At 43.1% G+C, this 20,113-nt stretch overlaps 1 protein-coding gene across 1 annotated transcript in view; it reads right to left on the bottom strand.

Annotated features, from left to right (window-relative positions):
• Dnah5 (dynein, axonemal, heavy chain 5) overlaps positions 1-20,113 on the bottom strand; it is a 283,019-nt gene that overhangs the window by 142,692 nt on the left and 120,214 nt on the right. The window contains 5 exon segments of the mRNA NM_001419569.1: positions 953-1,087; positions 5,609-5,803; positions 6,147-6,334; positions 6,977-7,155; positions 19,773-19,945. Of these exon segments, the coding sequence (NP_001406498.1) occupies positions 953-1,087; positions 5,609-5,803; positions 6,147-6,334; positions 6,977-7,155; positions 19,773-19,945 (870 nt within the window).

The raw sequence follows: 20,113 nt of genomic DNA, 5'->3' as shown, positions 1-20,113 counted from the left end.
AACAAAGGAAAGACTCTAGCACAAATACAGAATATGCAGAAATTTTGAAAATGTTCAACACAGGCCAGGGTTACTATTAGTATATGAATAGAACCTTTATCAAAATTGAATAATATGTTCTTGTTTCCCATAATTGAAAGGTTAAAGTAAAGATGAGTAAAGAAAACAAAAAAATAAAATAAACAAAACAAAAGAAAACCCTACCTACATTCCAAATGTTTCATAGAATCCCCCATTAAAAGACAGAGGTCTATAATTCCTAACTTAAACTAAATAGATATTTTAATGAAATATATTTGTAAATTAGAATTATAAATTAGACTCAGAATCCAATTCATATTTTTGAAACAAAAACAACATTTTGTCATTCTGCATACAGAGACATTGATGCTAGACATTGATAATCAGTAGTTACTATAAAAATGGGAACTTATTACATTCTTGTAAAACAATACAACTCACTACCGGGCTCTGAAGACTTTTTAAAAGCAAAATTTTTATCTACCACACAGAAATAATTTGAACTATTTAGATATTCATTGCATGGGTTTTTTAAATTATTATTATATTTCATGGACATGGTTTGACTATGTAGCATATATGTCCTGGTGCCTGTGGAGGCAACCACCATGTAGGTTCTGAGACTCAAACCAGGGACTTCTGAAAGAGCAACCAGTGCCCTTAGATATTCTTAACTGTTGAGCCATCATTCCAGCTGTGTCTATAGTTTGTTTTTTAATCAACTCAATTCTATTGAAATAGAAATATTTCTGACTAGATGTGAGCCATTTGAGGGGAAAAAAAGAAACTTCTGAAAATGAATAATTTAAACTCTGCTCTCTAGCACTTGATCTGAGAATTAGGCATTTAAATAAATTTAAATAAATATTTCTAATCTGATTCATTAAATTCATACTTAAGCAGGTGAAATACGCCCTCCTGCGAGTCTCACCAGTTTGGAAAGATTCATGTCACGTAGCACGCGCATTACGATGGTGGATTCTGTATCCGTGTGACTGGCTCTTTTTGCTGCTCCCAGTGTGCGCAGAACTGACAGAATGTTTCTTAGACCGAAGTCATAGTGTACCTGAAGAAATGGAGATATTGGGCTTATGTCCAATAATATCCTACCATGGAAAAATATGAATTTGGTTGAAAACACATTCATGGTAATAAATTAATGCTGATACTTTTTTTTTAAGATGTGAGTGAGCAGACTGCGAGGGTGTGGGCTCAGGACAGCTAACCCTACCTTCCACTGGGATGGTGCAGGAAAGCTGGCCCTGCAGCACTCAGAAGAGAGCTCCCCATACCTGACCTCTGTCCTCCACACCTCACCTTGACAAAGCTGGCCCTGATGGTGCAGACACAGAAGAGCTGAAAAGCTGACCATCTCAGCTACCACCCAGGCCCAGATCCTGGGCTTTGAGTTGGCCCACCCCAACAGCTGCCCCATCTGTGAACACATCTATGACCATACGAAAAGGCTGGTCCTCCAGAACCAAAGTGTAGGATTTCCATGACATGGGGAAAACAACAGAATATCTAAGATGAGTCCCAGTGAGGACCCAGTATTGATAGTGTGTGAATATTTGCAAATAAAGCCATTTGGTCAGAAGGGTATACTGTGCGACACACCGTGACACACGACAGCTTCCACTGCAAGATTTTGTTTTATTTTGGGATTGGATTTGTTTTGTTTTGTTGGAGCAGTTTGCAAGGGTGGAAGACAGGAAGTTGAGTGTGATCGAGGTGTATGATGTAAAATTCACAACGAATCAATTAGGAAGTCAAAACAATAAAGTTTTCTTTATTGATATGCTTGTTGAAAACTGAAGACTATCCCAGAGTCTCTCCTTATACCAGCATTAGCTTAAGTCCTTGGGTTACAACGAAGATGCATCAAGATAAGGGGAAATGCCCACATTTCCTCTTAGACTGTGACACTCTTTTACCTTTCTCTCATTCAGACAAATGAAAGTGCATTTGTGTCACTAAAAAATTCAGGAGCAGAAGCAAACTCAGACATGACACTCTCAAACTTTTACTAATAATGTAGGGATGTTAAGCATGAGGGAAAGAAGCCACATTCCAGGATCACCTGGAGGAAGAATCCCGCTAAATCTGGAGCCCCAGCTTTGTGCTTAGGATAATAATTATGAAAGTTCTGCATTCCAAGTGTTAGCATATATGAGGTGAATAATTAAAAGTCCATTATCCAACCATGGTGGAATACAGCTGGCAGTTCTAAAAATTAAAAATGAGGCAATCAGGCCAAGTGCATGGGCACGGGCACCTGGAGAATGCAGAAGGATTTCAACTTCAAGACTAAATGGCAAGTTCCAGGCCAACCTGTGTAATAGAGTGATATATTGTCTTAAAAACTTAAAAAGCAGACCACCCATAGGATGCAACACTCCCAGGGGAAGCCTGGTCTCAAACGGATGTTTGAATAACAACATACAATGCTCATACCCTATTGTTCATGTTAGCATTCCTTCTCAGGACTGTCCACACCTGGCAACAGTCAGGTGAGCCTGACTCAGTATAAAAGGGGCTGCTTGGCCCCTCCTCAATCTCTTGCTCTCTTACCTCTCTGTCTCCTCTCCCATTCCCCTCCTCCCTCTCTCTCCATGAGTTCATAACCTCCCTCAACTCTCTCTCTCTCTCTCTCTCTCTCTCTCTCTTTCTCTCTCTCTCTCTCTCCCCTCCCTCCTCAACTCCCCTATGCATGCTCTAAACAAACAATATTCCATACACTATCCATTATATGGCTGGTACCTCAGGGGGAAGGGATGTCTCAGCATGGGACCGCAAAGGCACCCCCTTCCACCTAATCATACCACGCCTCCATCAAACATATTCCTGGTTCTTTCTTTCTTTTTTATGAAACACAACAGTTCACAAAAGATAGGAGTAGCCCAGCTGCCCTGCCCTGAGTGAAGAAGCAGAACACAGCACTTTCACTCAGTGGAGTATTATGTAGCCACATAAAGAAGGAACTCCACAGCACATCGCAGATGAACCTGGAAGGTATTATAGCCACAGAAGAACAAACTCTGTATGATTTTATTTATGTGAGTTATCTATTAAGTTGGAGAAAAACTAGAATGGTGGCTTCCAGGGGCTGGAAGGTGGGAAAAGGGAGCTGTCAGATCACAGGGTTTAGTTTTGCAAGGAAAGAAATTACAAAAAATTTCTGTAGATCTATTCTAAATATACTTAACACTAATTAACTGTACACTTGAAATGGACTTTATAGTAAGTTATCTGTTTTTCAAAATAAAATTATAATTAAATAAAAATTAAATTAAAAGCCATTGTTTAAGGTAGCAGTGTCGCACCTCACGTGGTGTTCATGTATTGAGGGTGGAGCACAGAACACATTCAAGGTCAGCTCCTGCCTTCAAGGAATTCAAGTTCTTAAGAAGAAAAAAGAGGAGCTGGAGAGATGGCTCAGCCGTTAAGAGCACTGACTGCTCTTTCAGAGGTTCTGAGTTCAATTCCCAGCAACCACATGGTAGCTCATGACCATCTGTAATGGGATCTGATGCCCTCTTTTGGTGTGTCTAAAGACAGCTACAGTGTACTTTTAAATTAAAAAAAAATTAAAGTAGAACAACAACAACAACAGCAACAACAATAACAACAAAGAAATAAAAATCTAAGTAAATGTGCCCAAAAGTAGCAGTGATTTCAGAGTGGCACTGTGTCGGGGACCGGACTGCCGGACTAGGCAAAGCCTGAGAAGGGCTTGACCTTTTCAAAGACAGAACATGTCCCCGGAAGACTGTTGCCCCATTGTCTAAGGAGAATATCCTGCGGTTTAATGATTCACCTTATGTCCTTGGGCACTTCCCAGTACTACCCCCACCCTAAGCTTCAGTTCCTGCTTCAATTCCTGCTTCAGAGCTTTTAAATGCTGTACATTCCTCTCAATAAACAGACCTTGACAAGGACACTGCTTGGTCTCGCTCCTCTTTCTCGCCTGTTCTTCCACAGGTATGGGTCCCCCTCGACCCCCACAAATAACTGGGTCCCCGCTGGCGGGGGGCAGCACTGGATGAAGTTAACAAGGGAAAACTTCCTTTGAAAATTGGAATTGTGTTAAATCCACGAGTGTGAAGGGTATCTGCAAGGGGATGATCACTCTGTGTGCACTGATTGTGTCATTTCATGGGGCTTTGTGGGTGTGGCCTTAGGAGTGGAGTACAGAAGAAGTGATGACAAGGGCTGGAGTCAGGGACAGGGAATGTTCTCTACATTCAAGGAGCAGAAAGGAGAGAGAAGATAATCCAGCAAACTGATGCCCAATCAAGAGTGAGATGGAATCAAGGCTCTGACCGGCATCTTCACTGCAGCCTTCTGACATATATTGCACTGAAGCTGGCTTTAGTTCCTCCAACATGGAAATGCTGTCCACTCTGTCAAGTCACTGTGCTTGTACTAAAATTGATAGTAGGTGATAGATAATTAACACAGATGTAATATGTGATTAACTCGTGTCTCCTAGCCACTAACTCTCATGAGGGCTTTATCTGCTATCCCAAACATATTGGAAACTATCAAGAACTTTACAACAGAGAAAGCAATTAGTCAACAAGCTTAGTTAAATAAATGTGTGAGCTTGGGGGTGGGGGTGGGGGATTCAATAGACCAAAGTTCCCAAAAACTATGTCATCACCTTGTACATCATGATGCACACACAGGCTATGTAAATTAGCAACAGCAATATCAGTCATATTATAGCTCCTAAGTCAGTTTGCAGAGTAACCAACCACATCATTTCTGGGCCAGAAATAGCTATTTCTTTAAATGTACTTCTTAACGGAAGTCTAGAGAAAGTCAATTTTGTTGGATCTTGGGAGATAACTGTAGGTCAAGTGTTTACTGTGTAATCATGAAGATCTGACATCAGTTTAAAAAACTATGGGGGTTGTGGGGGAAGCCAGGCATGGTGGCTCACACACGAATTCATTGCACTGGAAAATCAGAAACAGTCAGGTCCCTGGGTCTCACTGGTCCTAGGTTACTCAGCCTAAGGCCAGTGAGAGACCCTGTGTCAAAGGCCAAGGAGGACAGTACTTAGGTACAGTTCATAATGCTGATTCCTAGCCTTTACGTTCCTGTGTACACACAATGCCCATGTACCTACACACACACACACACACACACACACACACACACACACACACGCACACACACACATAAATCAGCTTTGTCATTTTATACTTAGTGCCAAAGGTAAATTGTCAAGAGTTCTCGTCTAAGCCGAAGAGCTATTGGCAGCTTCTGGGAGTGGGAGATTTGTTTTTAACAAGCATCCAACCTGAGAGGCAACTCATGCTCCAGTAGATAGCTCTACTTCCATGAATATACTGGCACGGGACTCAACTGATTATTGTAAGAGCACATGAAATCTGGAAAGAAAAGTAGTGAAGGGGGATTAAGGGAGAATTGGAGGGGACAGAATATGAGGTAGATTCATCAAAAGACATTGTATGCATATATGAAATTCCCTAACAATCTTTAAAAGAAATGGAAACATTTCTCATGAACAGGAAGAAGAAACATGGCTAACTCCATAAAGGCCTTTGGAATAGCACACCTGCTTTGAGAGCTGCTCCTCACACAGCTGGTAGAGCGTGAAGAACTTTCGGGCCAGAACTACATTGTCAATGAAGCCACAGCTGGCCAACTTCACCCTGATGATAATCTGCCGGTCAGGGACCATCATAGCCACAGAGCGGAAGTTGATCTTCAAGTTCTCAGGGAGCTCCTGGCGTCCAGCATAGCCAGGGTTCTAAATGGAAGCAAAAGCCAAGGATGAACAATACACTCCTGGGACAGCTAAGACACACCCGGCATGATATCAAGGGGTTCATTATGCACACAGCACAGACCTGGAATGTCAAATGGGCAGCTCATTAACATATTTCACTCTTCCGTTGCCCAACCCTCTAAGCCATGAGTTATTACTATGAGCTTTGTTTAGCTCTTAAAGGTTTTCAAACAGAAATTATCATTACCATCTCCATTTCCATGCAAGATGCTCAGGTGACACGGGACTGGGGAGAGGTGCAAGCCACAACAACAAGGCTGGGTTGCATTTCAACAGCTGGCTCTTCAAGCAACACCTTACTTACCATGGTTAGAAAAAGTCCGAATTCTGGGTTCATGGTCACATTATCTCCATCAGTAAAAATAAAAGATTTCTTATGCTCCTTTTTACACGTGAGAATAATGGAGATTTGCTGGGCTGCAACCGACAGGACTGGTAGATCGATACGGTTGAATTCATCAAAACAACCCCAGGACCCAGACTGTGCCAGCCCTTAGAAAGGAAATTAAACAGAAAATCCAATTAGTACATCATTTCTGAAAACCAAGAAAACGGATATTACGCAGCTGCCAAAATGAACCAGAGATCGGTTTATTCAAAGCTGGGGTTAGAAAATAAATGGTGCATCCGGAGGCCCCAAACAGGAGAGACGCTGGCAGGCTGTCTGTAAACATCCAACCGTATTACTGACGACAAGTGCTTTACAAAGGGCAAATTACAGGAGCATTCCATCCACCTAGTGCCGCTAAGACTGAGCTTGTCAAGTAAAACAAGCAGGGAAAACTGACACCAAAATGTATCCAGCTCTTGAAAAAAAATATACAAATCTTTTTCTGTTGTTGCTGCTGAAGACTGAATCAAGTTTCCCACAACCTAGGCTTGTGCTGCCAGGAAACTGCATTGACTACAGAGAGAGAGAGAGAGAGAGACAGAGAGAGAGAGAGAGACAGAGAGAGAGAGAGAGAGAGAGAGAGAGAGAGAGAGAGAGAGAGAGAGAGAGAGACAGAGACAGAGAGAGAGACAGAGACAGAGAGAGACAGAGAGAGAGAGAGAGAGAGAGAGAGAGAGATCTTTAACAAGAAATTTCACCTGACCTGAAATTTCTCAGTTACTGAAAAAAAGCACAGTGCTCACCTTTGAATATCCGCCCAAGTCCCCGGAAATCCATCTGGTCTGAGCAGTTGAAAACTACAACGTACTTCCCAAGACACCGGCCCATGTCCTTGGTGGTCTCTGTCTTGCCTGTCCCTGCAGGACCAGCAGGGGCTCCTCCCATGCTCATGCCCAGAGCTTGAGCCAATGTGATGTAGCACCTGCAGAGACATCTTGTTGTCAGAAACTTGAATCCCAAAGGCATTCAGACATCACAGAGAAATGAACCTGTGAATGATTAAAAGATACAGAAAGAGGACCAATCTCCCTGTAGATAATTTCCAAACCTACATCTATAAAACAAATGTCCTCATGTACACTGTCATGTGCATCTCTGACCAAATAACTCTAAGAAGTATGTAAAAAGTTAAACAGATTTCTATACTGACAATTTTCAGGCTTTATGATAATATTTATTATAATTATTCAAATGCATAAGCATGAGAAAATAGTATAGAGAATTGACAACACTTATCTGACTGGCCTTTCCTAGAAGTCTATTCATATCAAGAGATTAACACTGAGTCAGGCTCACTGACCATGAGGGAAATGCATATTGCTACATATCACCTGGCACCCTAATGGATGGATGTTAATAAAAAGGGTAAAACAAGCGTTGGTGAGGGGGTTATATGCTGTTGGTGAAGATGTGACTTGGTGAAGTCATTTTGGTAAATGGTATAAACTTCCTGCCACACAAAGGAAGGAAGGAAGGAAGGAAGGAAGGAAGGAAGGAAGGAAGGAAGGAAGGAAGGCAGGCGGGCAGCACTAAATATACCCCAAAAATCTCCCATCTGGGTGCATATACAAAATAAAATAAAATTGTCTTCATAAATATCTACTCTGCTATATTCACTGAAGGCCAAGAAAAGACACAACTGTCAGTTGATTGATGTTCATAGTACATGTAAAAAATGCAATAGTAAACTAATGAATGAATTTTCCAAAATACTACTTTATCGAAAAGAATACTTTTTAGTCTTTATTGAATATTTTATTTATTTACATTTCAAATGTTGCCCCTTTTCCTGGTTTCCCTCTGCAAACCCTCTATCCCATCCTCCATACCCCTGCTTCTAAGAGTGTGCTCCCCCACCCACCCACCCACTCCTGTCTCCCTACCCTGGCATTTCCCTACACAGGGGCATTGAGCTTTCCCAAAACAAGGGCCTCTCTTCCCATTGATGTCTGACAAGGCCATCCTCTGCTACATATGCAGCTGGAGCCATGGGTCCCTACATGTGTACTGTTTGGTTGGTGGTTTAGTCCCTGGGAGTTCTGGGGGGATCAGGTTAGTTGACATAGTTGTTCTTCCTATGAGTTGCAAACCCCTTCAGCTCCTTTAGTCCTTTCTATTATTCCTCTATTGGGGACCCCGTGCTCAGTCCAAAGGTTGGCTTTTTGTCAGACTCTGGCTTTTTAGTCTTTAAAAAGAAAACAACTGAGCGAGAGATCTGTGTACCATCTGGGACCAGAGCCCCAGTGCTGGACCCCATCCCACACAGTCCACACCCCAGTTGTAGATCGACTCCCCAGGTATTCTGACACATCCAGGATCACAGGATCATAGGAAGGACAGGCTCCAGTCAGAGACGGGGAGAGCAGATAACACCAGAGATAACCAGATGGCAAGAAGCAAGTGCAAGAATATAAGCAACAGAAACCAATTTGACTTGGCAATGTCAGAACCCAGTTCTCCCACCACAGGAAGTCCTGGATACCACAACACACCTGTATAGCAAGATTAAGATCTAAACTCTCACTTCACAAAGAGGATGAGGACTTTAAGGAGGACATAAATAACTCCCTTAAAGAAATACAGGAGAACACAATCAAACAGGTAAAGAAGTTGAACAAAACCGTCCAGAATCTAAAAATGGAAATAGAAACATTAAAGAAAACTCAAAGGGAGACAGTCATGGAGATGGACAGTCAAGGAAAATACAAAAAGCAAAAAGCTCCTATCTCAAAACATTCAAGAAATCCAGGACACAATGAAAAGACTAAACCTGAGAATAATAGGTATAGAAGAGAGGGAAAAGATTCACAACTCAAAGGGCCAGCAAACATTTTTAACAAAATTACAGAAAAAAATTTTTTTCCTAACCTAAAAAATGAAATGCCCCTAAACATACAAGAAGCCTACAAAACACCAAATGAAAGGGACCAGGAAAGAAATTCCTTTCATCACATAATAATTAAAACACCAAATGTACAGAACATAGAAAGAATATTGAAAGCAATAAGAAGGAAAGGTCAAGTAACATATAAAGGCAGACCTATCAGAATTACACTAGATTTCTCAAAAGAGACTCTAAAAGCCAGAAGATCCTAGACAGATGTCATACAGACCCTAAGATAACACAAATGCCAGCCCAGGCTACTATACCCAGCAAAACTCTCAATTATCTTAGATGGAGAAACCAAGGTATTCCAAGACAAAACCAAATTTAAACCATATCTTCCCACAAACCCAGCCATATAGAAGATAATAAAAAGAAAAGTTCAACACAAGGAGGGAAACTATACACTAGAAAATGCAAGAAAGTAATCTTTTCACAACAAACCCAAAATAAGAGAAATACACAAACATTATACCACCTCTAACAATAAAAATAACAGGAAGCAACAATCATTAGTCCCTAATATCTCTCAATATCAAATTTCCCAGTAAAAAGACATATGTTAACAAACTAAATACACAAGCAGAATCCAGCATTTTGCTGCATACAGAAAACACAACTCAGAGTCAAAGACAGAGACTACCTCAAAGTGAAAGGATAAGAAAAAGATTTCCAAAGAAACAAAGAAACAAGCTGGAATGGCCAATGTAGTATCCACCAAAATAGACTTTCAACCAAAAGTTATCAAAAAAGATAAGGAAGGACACTGCATACTCATCAAAGGAAAAATGCACCAAGATGAACTCTCAATTCTGATCATCTATGCCCCAAATGCAAGGGCACTCACATTTATAATAAAAATGTTACTGAAGCTCAAAGTACACATTGAACCTCACATAATAATAGTAGGAAAGTGAGGCTCCCAGGACCCAACAGGAATGACTTTATCTGAACTGCACAGAGAAGATAGATCCCAAAAAGACCACATGCAACAGATAGACACTGTCCCCAGTCGAGGGATGGGGACACCCACCCATCTCAAAATGTTTAACCCAGAAATGTTCCTGTCCAAAAGAAGAACAGGGACCAAAAAAGTAGAACAGAGACCTAAGGAAGGGCCAACCAGGGACTGCCCCACCTGAGGATCCATCAGGTCTGCAGACACCAAACCCAACACTGTTGCCGTGGTCAAGAGATGCTTGCTGACAGGAACCTACTGTGGCAGTTCCTGAGGAAGTCCAGCCAGCAACTGACCAATGCAGATGTGGATGCTTGGAGCCAACCATCAGAAGGAGCTCAACAAACCTGGTGGAGGAGCTAGGGGAAGGACTGGAGGAGTGGAGGAGGATTACAATCCCATCGGAAGAACAGCATAAGCTGGCCTGACCACCCAGTTCTCCCAGAATCTAGACCACCAACCAAGGATTGTACCTAGAGGGATCCATGGCTCCAGATCATATGTAGCAGAGGATGGCCTTGCCTGACAGCAACAGGAGAGGAGGTCCTTGGCCCCAGGGTAGTTTGATGCCCCAGCTTAGGGGGGATGCTGGAGTGGTAGGGTAGGAGAATGTGAGTAGATAGGGGAGCACTCTCATACAGGCAAAGGGGGAAGGGGGAGGGCGAATATGGGCTGGGGGAGCTGGGGGAGGGGGTAACCAGGAAATCAGGTATCATTTTAGATGTAAATGAATGGAATGAATAATAATAAAATAAAAAATAGGGGTTGGGGATTTGGCTCAGTGGTAGAGCGCTTGCCTAGCAAGTGTAAGGCCCTGGGTTCAGTCCCCAGCTCAAAAAAAAATAAATAATAAAGTAACACTTCATCCTAAAAAAATAGGAAAAAAAAAAACAACTAAGGGTCCACCTTATATATACGCCAAAGATCAAAAACCCAAGCAACAGCTCATGCTGAAGAAGATGTGGAGCAAGGGGATCACTCCCCTACTGCTGGTGGGAGTGCAAGACTGTATAGCCACTTTGAAAACCAGTTTGGTGGTTTCTCAGAAAATTGGGAACAGATCTACCTCAAGATCTAGCTATGTCTCTCTTAGGTATAAACCCAATGGATGCTCCGCCATACTACAAGGGCACTTGCTCAACTATGTTCATAGAAACTTCATTCCCATTAGACAGAAACTGGAAACAACCTAGATGTCCCTCAAATGAAGACTAGATAAAGAAAATGTAGTATATTTCCACGTGGAATATTAATCAGCTTTTATAAACAATGACATCATAAAATTCGAATTCCAAATGGACGGAACTAGAAAATATCATCACGAGTGAGGTAACCCAGACCCTCAAAGACAAACACATATGGCCATAAAGTATAGGGTAACTGTGCTTCAATCCACAGACCCACAGGAGCTAATTAACAAGGAGGGAACAAGGAAAGCTGAAGGGAAGATGCTTGGATCCCATTAAGAGAAAATAATAGATATCGTTAGGGTAGATAGAGGAGGGAACTGGGTGGGAGATGAAGTCGAGAGGGAACCTGGAGGGACCAGGTGTGGGGAGGACAGAGGAGGGAATGAGAAATGAAATCAATAGGAGGGCATCTCTGGGATGAGCTAGAAACCTCAGACAATGGAACCTCCCAGGAGGGTGGCTCTAGCTAAAACTAGCAATGGGGATATGGAGCCCCACACTGGCCATCTCCTATAACCAGACAAGAATGGAGGAATTCCAGTGGAGGAAGTGGAACAACCCAACCACAAAAGTCTTTGACCTACAATTAATTTGTCCTGCCTACAAGATGTGCCAGGGTGAAAATGGAACAGAAATTGAAGGAAGGGCCAACCAATGACTGGTCCATCTTGAGACCCATGCCATGAGAGGGAGCCCGCCCTGACACTTATTAATGATACTCTGCTATATTTGCAGACAGGAGCCTAGAGAGATTTCACCCAGCAACTGACAGAAACAGGTGCAGAGACTCATAGTCAAACACTAGGCAGAGCTTGAGGAACCCTGCAGAAGAGGAGGAAAAAAGATTATAGGAGTCAGAGAGATTAAAGATACCACAGGAATCCGCACAAAGTCAACTAACTACGTGGGCTCGCAAGCCTGAACTCCAACCAGAGCCTGCATGGGACTGACCCAGCTCCTCTGCCATAGCCTACAGTCATGCAGCTTGGTCTTCATGTGAGACTCCTAACTGTGGGAGCAAGGCTGTCTGTGATCCCAGTGCCGCCCTCTGGTGCTTTTCCTCCTACTGGGCTGCCTTGTCTGGCCTCAAAAGGAGAGGATGTCCCGCATCTTACTGCAACTTGATATGTGAGGACTGGTTGATATCCGTGGAAGGCCTACCCATTTCTGAAGAGAAACAGAGGAGGGATAAGTGTGGGAAGGAAGGAAAGGGGGAAAGACTGGGAGGAGAGGAGGAGGAGGGTAAGATGTAGTCAGATACAAATTTACTAATTGATTTATTAATTAATTAATTTTTAAAAGAAGAAAAATCTTAACATTCAGTGTGCAGGACAGAGGAAATTTTGCTAAGTTTACTTAAGCCAGACACCAAAAGACAAAATGATTTCAATCGCATGCTAGGAAGAAGGTAAGCAGACCGCATAGAGAATAAATCAATAATGACCAGAGACAGAAATGGAGATAAGAGATAAGTAAGATAGATGATTCCTATCAACTTTGTAGGGTTGGTAAATATAGATAGCAGATATGCAATTATGTTATAGGATTATAGTTAACTAGACTATGTTGTACGTAGTCGTCATAAAAAAATATTTGTAGAGCTTCTCTCCAAGATTAAGTAACAGTGAGCTGCCAGCTACACTGACCTACGTCATGGAAATAACTACTTACTGTCCACTACGTTAGGTTGTAAACCCCAAAAATACATAAGAAAGTTTGTTTTGAAGAACTAAAAATAGACAAACAGGCCATGGTAACAGGAGTTGAATTCTAAGAAGCAGAAGGATCGTGAAATCAAGACCAGCTTGGGTACACAGTGGCTTCAAAGTCCGCTCGAGCTGTACAGTGAGGTCCTGTCTCCCAAAGTCTCAAAACCTTGGGATGTAGCTGAACAGGAGAGTGTGGGACTAACATGCCCAAACTCTGAGTTCAATTCAAAGCATGCGAAAAAGAGGAAAAAAAAAATACATTCTGTTCATCAGATTGGGAATCACTTAAGTAGGTTCACTGTCTTTTAAATCTACGCGCTCATAATTCCATATCCTTGATGTAGTTTAATGTTTTTTCGAGTGTGGATGTAGTGCGTGTAAGATTATGTGCGCCATGTGTGAGCAGGAGCCTACAGAGATCACAGGAAGGAAGGCACTGGGCATACAGATAGCCATGAGTTGTGATGCAGCTAACTAGGAAGAGAAGTCAGATCCTCTGCAAGAGCAACAAGCGCTCTCAAGCCCCGAGTCATCTCAGCCCCGCAAAACCTCGGTTTTAAACATTGCTGGATAATAACACGGCGAGTCAGCCTGCAAGCCCCTGGAATTCCTTCCACATCTCATACGAGGATAACACGTGAAAGGCTTGGTGAGCAAATATAAGAAATCTTGTAAAGGAAAAATTTTACCCTGGAAATCTGATGGTAGATTACTTGATTCCCAAGCACCACCTGGTGTTGCCAAAGAAAATAATTTGTAAGCTAGCCCAGTTTTGTTTCCTATGGCTGAATATAAAAGTGTTCATATGAACCTGAGAGATAACTCAGAAAGAAAGACATCCAGTGAAGTGAACATCAAGTATGCAGACTGGGGCCTGCCAGGCTCTCCACTAGAAATAAGTTCCTGAAAACCAAGTGAGCAACCAGCCCGGCCAAGGAGGAAGAAGCCTGGTGAGAAACCAGATGGACACTTGCCCTCCCATCAAGTTTTCCTTCTAGCCAAAGACTTAATTCCCTCCTTGAGTGCCACTATTCTTTCAAAGCAATCTTGAACAACCACCGCCTATCTGATGCTCTCCATGTTAACACCCAGAGAAACCTGCAAGAATGGAAGTCCCTGGTCCCATCTCACAAATGAGGAAAGATGCTCCCTCAGTGGAATAACTGCTTTGGGTCTCAAGAGAAGAGCTGACGCTTAGTCTAGCCCATCGCTGCTAGTCAAGTCCTTTCTGTTAGACTCAGGGCACATCCATCCTCTAGAGGTGAGGAACCAACTCCAGGTACTCATTGCTGTCCTGCAGAGCTCTTCAAACCTATGATTAGGCAGCTTTGTTGCTATCATTGCAATTGAGTATCCATAACATTTCACAGGCTTCTTATCACATAAAAGAGAAGTGCTTTCCACACATGTTGGTTCTAAAAGTTTCAAGAGTTTCTAAAGGAAAACAACAGGGCCTGTGAACCAGCAAGGATTTCTCTTTGTTGAGAAAGGGAGCTAGTTACAGACTTTGAACTAGGACACACTTATGTGCTTAAGGGGAGCCAATAGAAAAGGTCACTAAAAAATGTATATTCCATGGTTAAGAAAAGCAATGAGCCACTCGTAGTGGTACACTCCTGTAATGGCAGCATTCAGTAGGCCAATGCAGAACAAATAATGCAGTAGGCTAAGGCAAATGAACAATGATTAGCTTCATATTTCCAGGTCCACCTGAACTTTATCGTAGGATTCCAGATAGACAGACAGACAGACACACACATACACACATACATACACACAGAGAGAAAGAGAGACAAAGACACAGAGACATAGACAGAGACACAGAGAAAGAGACAATGACAGAGAAAGACAGACACACAGAGAAGCAGAAGGATGGGGAGAGAGATGGAGACAAACAGAGGCAGAGAAACAAAGATAAATAGTGAGAGACAAAGAGAAAGACGCAGAGAGAGGCATCAGAATGGGAAGAGAGAGATGGAGACAGAGAGACAGAGACAGAGAAAGACAAAAGGAAGGGTAGGGAGAGAGCATCATCCACATACTTTTCTGGGTACATACAATTCCTCCTCCTCCGTGCATTCATCTCCTGAAGTTGCCATTATCTAAAGTCTATGAGATGAGTGTTTTAAGAGAGATAAAGACATATGTGTAGAACTTTTCTTATACTTCATTTTATCATTAGTTACTGATGGTCTCCTGCTATGCACAATTTATAAATCACATCTCAACATGAATTTGTATGTATAAGAGAAAAATAATGTCCATAGTGTTGAATACTGTTCATGGTTCAGGCATCTGCTGAGGATCCTGGAACATACTCCCCACAGAGAAGGGAGATATCATGATTTTAATATGAAATGTTCCCCACCGAAATTCATATAATTGGTGGTCCAGCTGTTAGGTAACTATCTGGGGAGCAGTGATAGACTCTTCGGGCCTCTGTCCTAACCCATGCATTAATTTCCTGGTGGACTCAGAGTATGCTGGAATCATTAGGGGTGGTAAAAGGTAGCAAGTGAAGCCTAATGGAGGAATCAGGTGACTGCCAGTGTTCTTAGGGATGTATCTTGCCTTCTTCCACCTACATTCCTCCCTCTGCAGGTCTCCTGTCCATCATGAGGTGAATAAACTCTCCACAGTCTCAGAATCATTATGTTGTACTCAAGTGCCTAGGGGAACCCCTGTCTCTCTGCCCCCTGCCTTTTCTCTCTCTGGCTCTGTCTTCTACTCTGTCTCTGTGTTTCTGTCTGTCTATGTCTTCTATGTCTGTCTCTGTTTCTGTGTTTCCCTGCCTCTGTCTCTTTCTGTCTCTCTCTATCTCTCTGTCTTTCTGTCTCTGTGTGTGTGTGTGTCTGTCTGTCTGTCTGTCTGTGTGTGTCTGTGTGTCTGTCTCTCTGTCAAATCCCACTATGTAGTTCAGGTGAACCTAGAAATATGCAGCCCAAGCTGACTTTAGTTCATGAGTCAAAATAAATTATCTGAATTCTTCTATCGGGTTTATGTCACTTCTACTGCAAAGCAGCTAAGGCAGGAAGATTTTCATGCATGGTCTATACAGTCCATACAAGTATTCCGAAAAATAAGTGAGAGGGGTCAGAGGTCCCGCCCAAGACCCCACAGGGATTAAGAGCAGAGTCAAGTAGTCACAGAAACTATTTCACTGTATTGGGAGAAAACGCATTGTGCTTTTCTGTACCTCTGTCAGCAAGGATGCTACACATGCCCTTGGTTTCGTCTGGTCTCTGCCCGCATAGCAGCAGTAGTGAAGTCAATCTGGCCTCTGTGTGTGCTCAGAATTGGAAGGAGGGTGGTCCTTACCATCACCATGAGTTTTACAGGAAGGCCATGTATATTTTTATCGTGTTGTGATGGCCATTTGACCATCTGAAATGTCTGAAATGTATGCATGTGATGGGAAGTTCTGCAGCTGAGAGAGCCGTCATGGCTGTCGGATTTCACAGGTCAGTCAGCACCAGCTGACAGTACATGCCAAGGTCTCCAAAACCACACCCTATAGCGTGTTTGTTTCAGTGAGGCGATTTCTCCCTGTAAAAAGGCAGAAAGCCTCATACTCTGAACCACCAGCCACAAATGACGCCTCACTTCTCTCACACATTCAAGCTGAAGAGACGCAGGACGTGAGCACTGGGGAGGAAATCTAAAACGAATTTTACAACTGTCCACGCTTAAGGTTGCAAATATTTGCTTTGCTGTCAAGCCTTTCGGGTTTTTAATGGTGAAACAATCAAGAAACAAAGAAGATTGAACCTCACACATGTATATGAAAATTCAGATTTTGACAAGTAGATATCCAATGTGTGCAAAGGAATATAAAATGAACTAATAATTTTTAAAACCAGAAGAGCTTCCCCCTCCCAACTTTCTACTTTCTCTTCATCTGTTTAACTTCATCGTGAAAAAGCTAACTTCTTCTGTTCTTCCAAGAATTATTTATTTAGCAACAATTATGAGACAGGTTACTTCAATGAGTACATCTTGTGACGCCTAACGCATGGGGCTTGCAGTTTCAAGGAAGAAAACACGTTAATAATAACCTGGGGATGCATGTCATGGAGACTAAGACTCACTTCATCTGTCTAATGTGAGTCACAAGACACCCCTGAGGTGACATCTGAGCAGAGAAGGGAAGGCAGTAAAGAAGCCACACCATTCTCTATCAGTCAGAGCAGAAACTGTGCTCAGTCTGAACCCCATAGAAGTCCTATGGAAGAGGGAAGCACAGAACCGAGTGGGCCAGATGCGTCAAGAACAATACACAAACACCTACAGAGTCAACTAACCTGGGTCTAGGTGGGCTCCCAGAGACTGGACCACCAACCTTGTACATACATGGGCTGGAGCTGATGTGCAGCTTGGTCTTCATGTGGACCCCTAGCAATTGAGGCAGGGGCTGTCTCTAAATAGTTGTCTGTAGGATCCCCCTTCCCCTAGGTAGACTGCCTTGTCCAACCTCAGTGGGAGAGAATGTGCTTAGTTCTGCTTCAACTTGATGTGTCAGGGTGGGTTGGTACCCATGGTGGGGAAGGGGGAGGAGACTTCTGTTTCTCTAAAGAATGTTTTCGGGTGGAACTGGGAGGAGAGAGGGGGACTTGGAGGCTGTGATCACTATGGGAAGGAAAGGGAAAGGAAGGGAAGGGAAGGGAAGGGAAGGGAAAGGAAAGGAAAGGAAAGGAAAGGAAATGAAAGGAAAGGAAAGGAAAGAAAGGGGGAATGGGGAAAAGGAAAGAAAAGGAAAGGAAAGGGAAAAGCAAAAAGGAAACGAAAAGAAAAGAAAGGAGAAAGGAAAGGGTAAGGGAAAAAGGAAAGGAAAGCCCCCCCCCCAAAGAGTATGTAGATGAAAGTGACTAAGGAAGGAAAGACAGATGTGGCCAGGGTGACCTGTGCCAGGCTTCCTAAGCTGATGTGACCATCTCGCTAGACTCGCTGAGATGGAGCCAAAGTAGAAGGTTGGAGGTAAAGCAGTGACACAATCTTTCTTACATTTCTGTCTGTACTGGGAACAGAAACCAGGGCACAATGTAGGGAAAACAGCTAAGAGACTACGCCAATAGTCTAGATCAGGGATTGTGGTGGATCACAAAAGTTTGCAAAAACGGGGTTAAAAAAACACTGTCACACTCCACATGCTGATCATGGGCTAAGTAACAGAGAGCAGAGGAGGACAGACATCAAGGGTACACCAAGGATTTCTACCTTGGTGAAGTCAGGGTAGAAGATTCCAGGGTTAGGATGTGGACACTACCACAGGGTTAAAATAGAATAGCCAATGACTAGAATGAAAAGGATGAGAGCTACTGAAACATTCTGTAGGTAAATAGTCTATAAGCATCCAGACAGCATGGCATGTCAGCCAGTAGATAGATACACCTGCCCGGAGCTCAGGGAAGGCGCTGTGGCCGTGTGTGGTCCAGGGTCAGCATTTACATGCTCTTCAAAACCATGCAAGATCTGTGCAGTGCAGCTGGAGACAAGAACCCCAATGTGTGATGGAGCAGAAAGCACCAAGAGGATGCACATGAAGAAACATTGGTATCAGCGTGAGGACCTTGGGGTGAACAGGTTATCCTGGGCTGCCTGGATTCAATCTGTTCTGGGGAAGCAGGAGACAGAAAAAGCATCTCAAAGGCACAAGGGTGAAGATGGGGTGCTGGACAACAGGGCATGAATTCACCCCACTGCTTGTGCTTCTCCGTGTGAAGGAAGGATCCACCAGCAAGGGACAAAACAGCTTCCCGGAGCTGGAATGACTTCTGCTCAAAGGTGGGAAAGGGTGCCCCCTTGTGTCTCCACGGAGGAATGCAGCCCTTAAGATTTACCGAAGGGTTCATTTGTGTGGTTTAAGCATCTGAACTTGTGGTGATCTGTTACGATAACAGTATAAAATTAATAGAATTCTGAACAGAATACTTTCGAGACAAGCAAGGTAGAAAGAAACTGTATGGGGGGCGGGGGGGCGTGCGGTTTAGTGTCTCACGGAGAACACAGAAACGGGACGGAAAATAAAGGGAGACCGGAGGCTTTTCGAGACAGAAGCGACAGCATTACATAATACTTCCTACGACCTCACAGAGAGTGGACACTGGCGGTGTCCTCAGAGAGGAAATCCTGAATCTCACTGTGTCAGGAAAGAGAGAGGTGGGCGCTGGTACTCAGCCGGCTTTCTCTTTTTCATTCTGAGGCCGTAGTCCATTCTCAGCTAGCTCTCTGTGGAAAAAGCCCTAAAGACAACTGGAGGTATTGATGATGGACGGTCTGGGTGTCTCTTACTCCACTCAAGCTGACAATTGTAATTAACCAGCATAAATGGCAAGTGACGGGCAAAGGGAAGAGAAATGACAAAGCCCACATCCTCCCGCACACCCACACCAGTCTTCAATTGGGTTTCAATTGTGCTTCCTTCAACTTTCTTCTGCCAAAAAAAAAAAAAAAAAAAAAAAAAACACCTTAATTGTTCCTTGGAAGAACAAGAGGTGATGAAGTTAATAAAGTCACCTTTGATGCCCACTGTGATTCAAACCTCGCAGCACACAGTAATTAATTCCTTCCTCGTCCACTCGATGTTCACTGGGGCATTTCCACTTTGCCTTTGTAAGATTGAAGGCAAGAGAAACCGGGTTTGTTTTGGCCACCAACCTGACTCCCATGTGAAGACACAGGTGCAAAGTTAGAAATACTAACTTTGAAAGGCCTTTTGATAAAAGAGCTGTTGGCAAAAAAAAGCCCCCTGAGCCAACCAAGAGATAGAATGGCTATGGAAACGCAAAATCCCCCCATCACCTGTCTGTGAGCGGAGTTATGACAAGTCTGTCAGTGCAGCCTAAAAACTCATTCTGGTATGTGAAAGCCACGTCTGTGATGTGGATCATCGTCTTGTCAGAATCCTCCTTAAAATAAAACCTGCACTGTTTCAGCCACTCAAAGTCCGTAGGGCTCTTGACGTGCATGTGACACTGAAATACAAAAGATGCTGTGCATTAGACCGGAGAGGAGTCTCTTGCTAAGTAGACACATTAGCATTTGCACAGATCACAAAGTGGAGAGGGGGTAAACTCTCATCACAGGACTCAGTCAGTTACTGATCAACCAAAAAGTAAAAAAAGTAACTTGTGGTGCTAGGA

The sequence above is a fragment of the Rattus norvegicus genome, chromosome 2 (assembly GCF_021556685.1).
Source record: "Rattus norvegicus strain SHRSP/BbbUtx chromosome 2, alternate assembly SHRSP_T2T, whole genome shotgun sequence".
In the NCBI taxonomy this organism is placed as follows: Eukaryota; Metazoa; Chordata; class Mammalia; order Rodentia; family Muridae; genus Rattus; species Rattus norvegicus.
The sequence above is the reverse complement of the archived record's forward strand: the minus strand, read 5'-3'. Positions and strand labels throughout refer to the sequence as shown.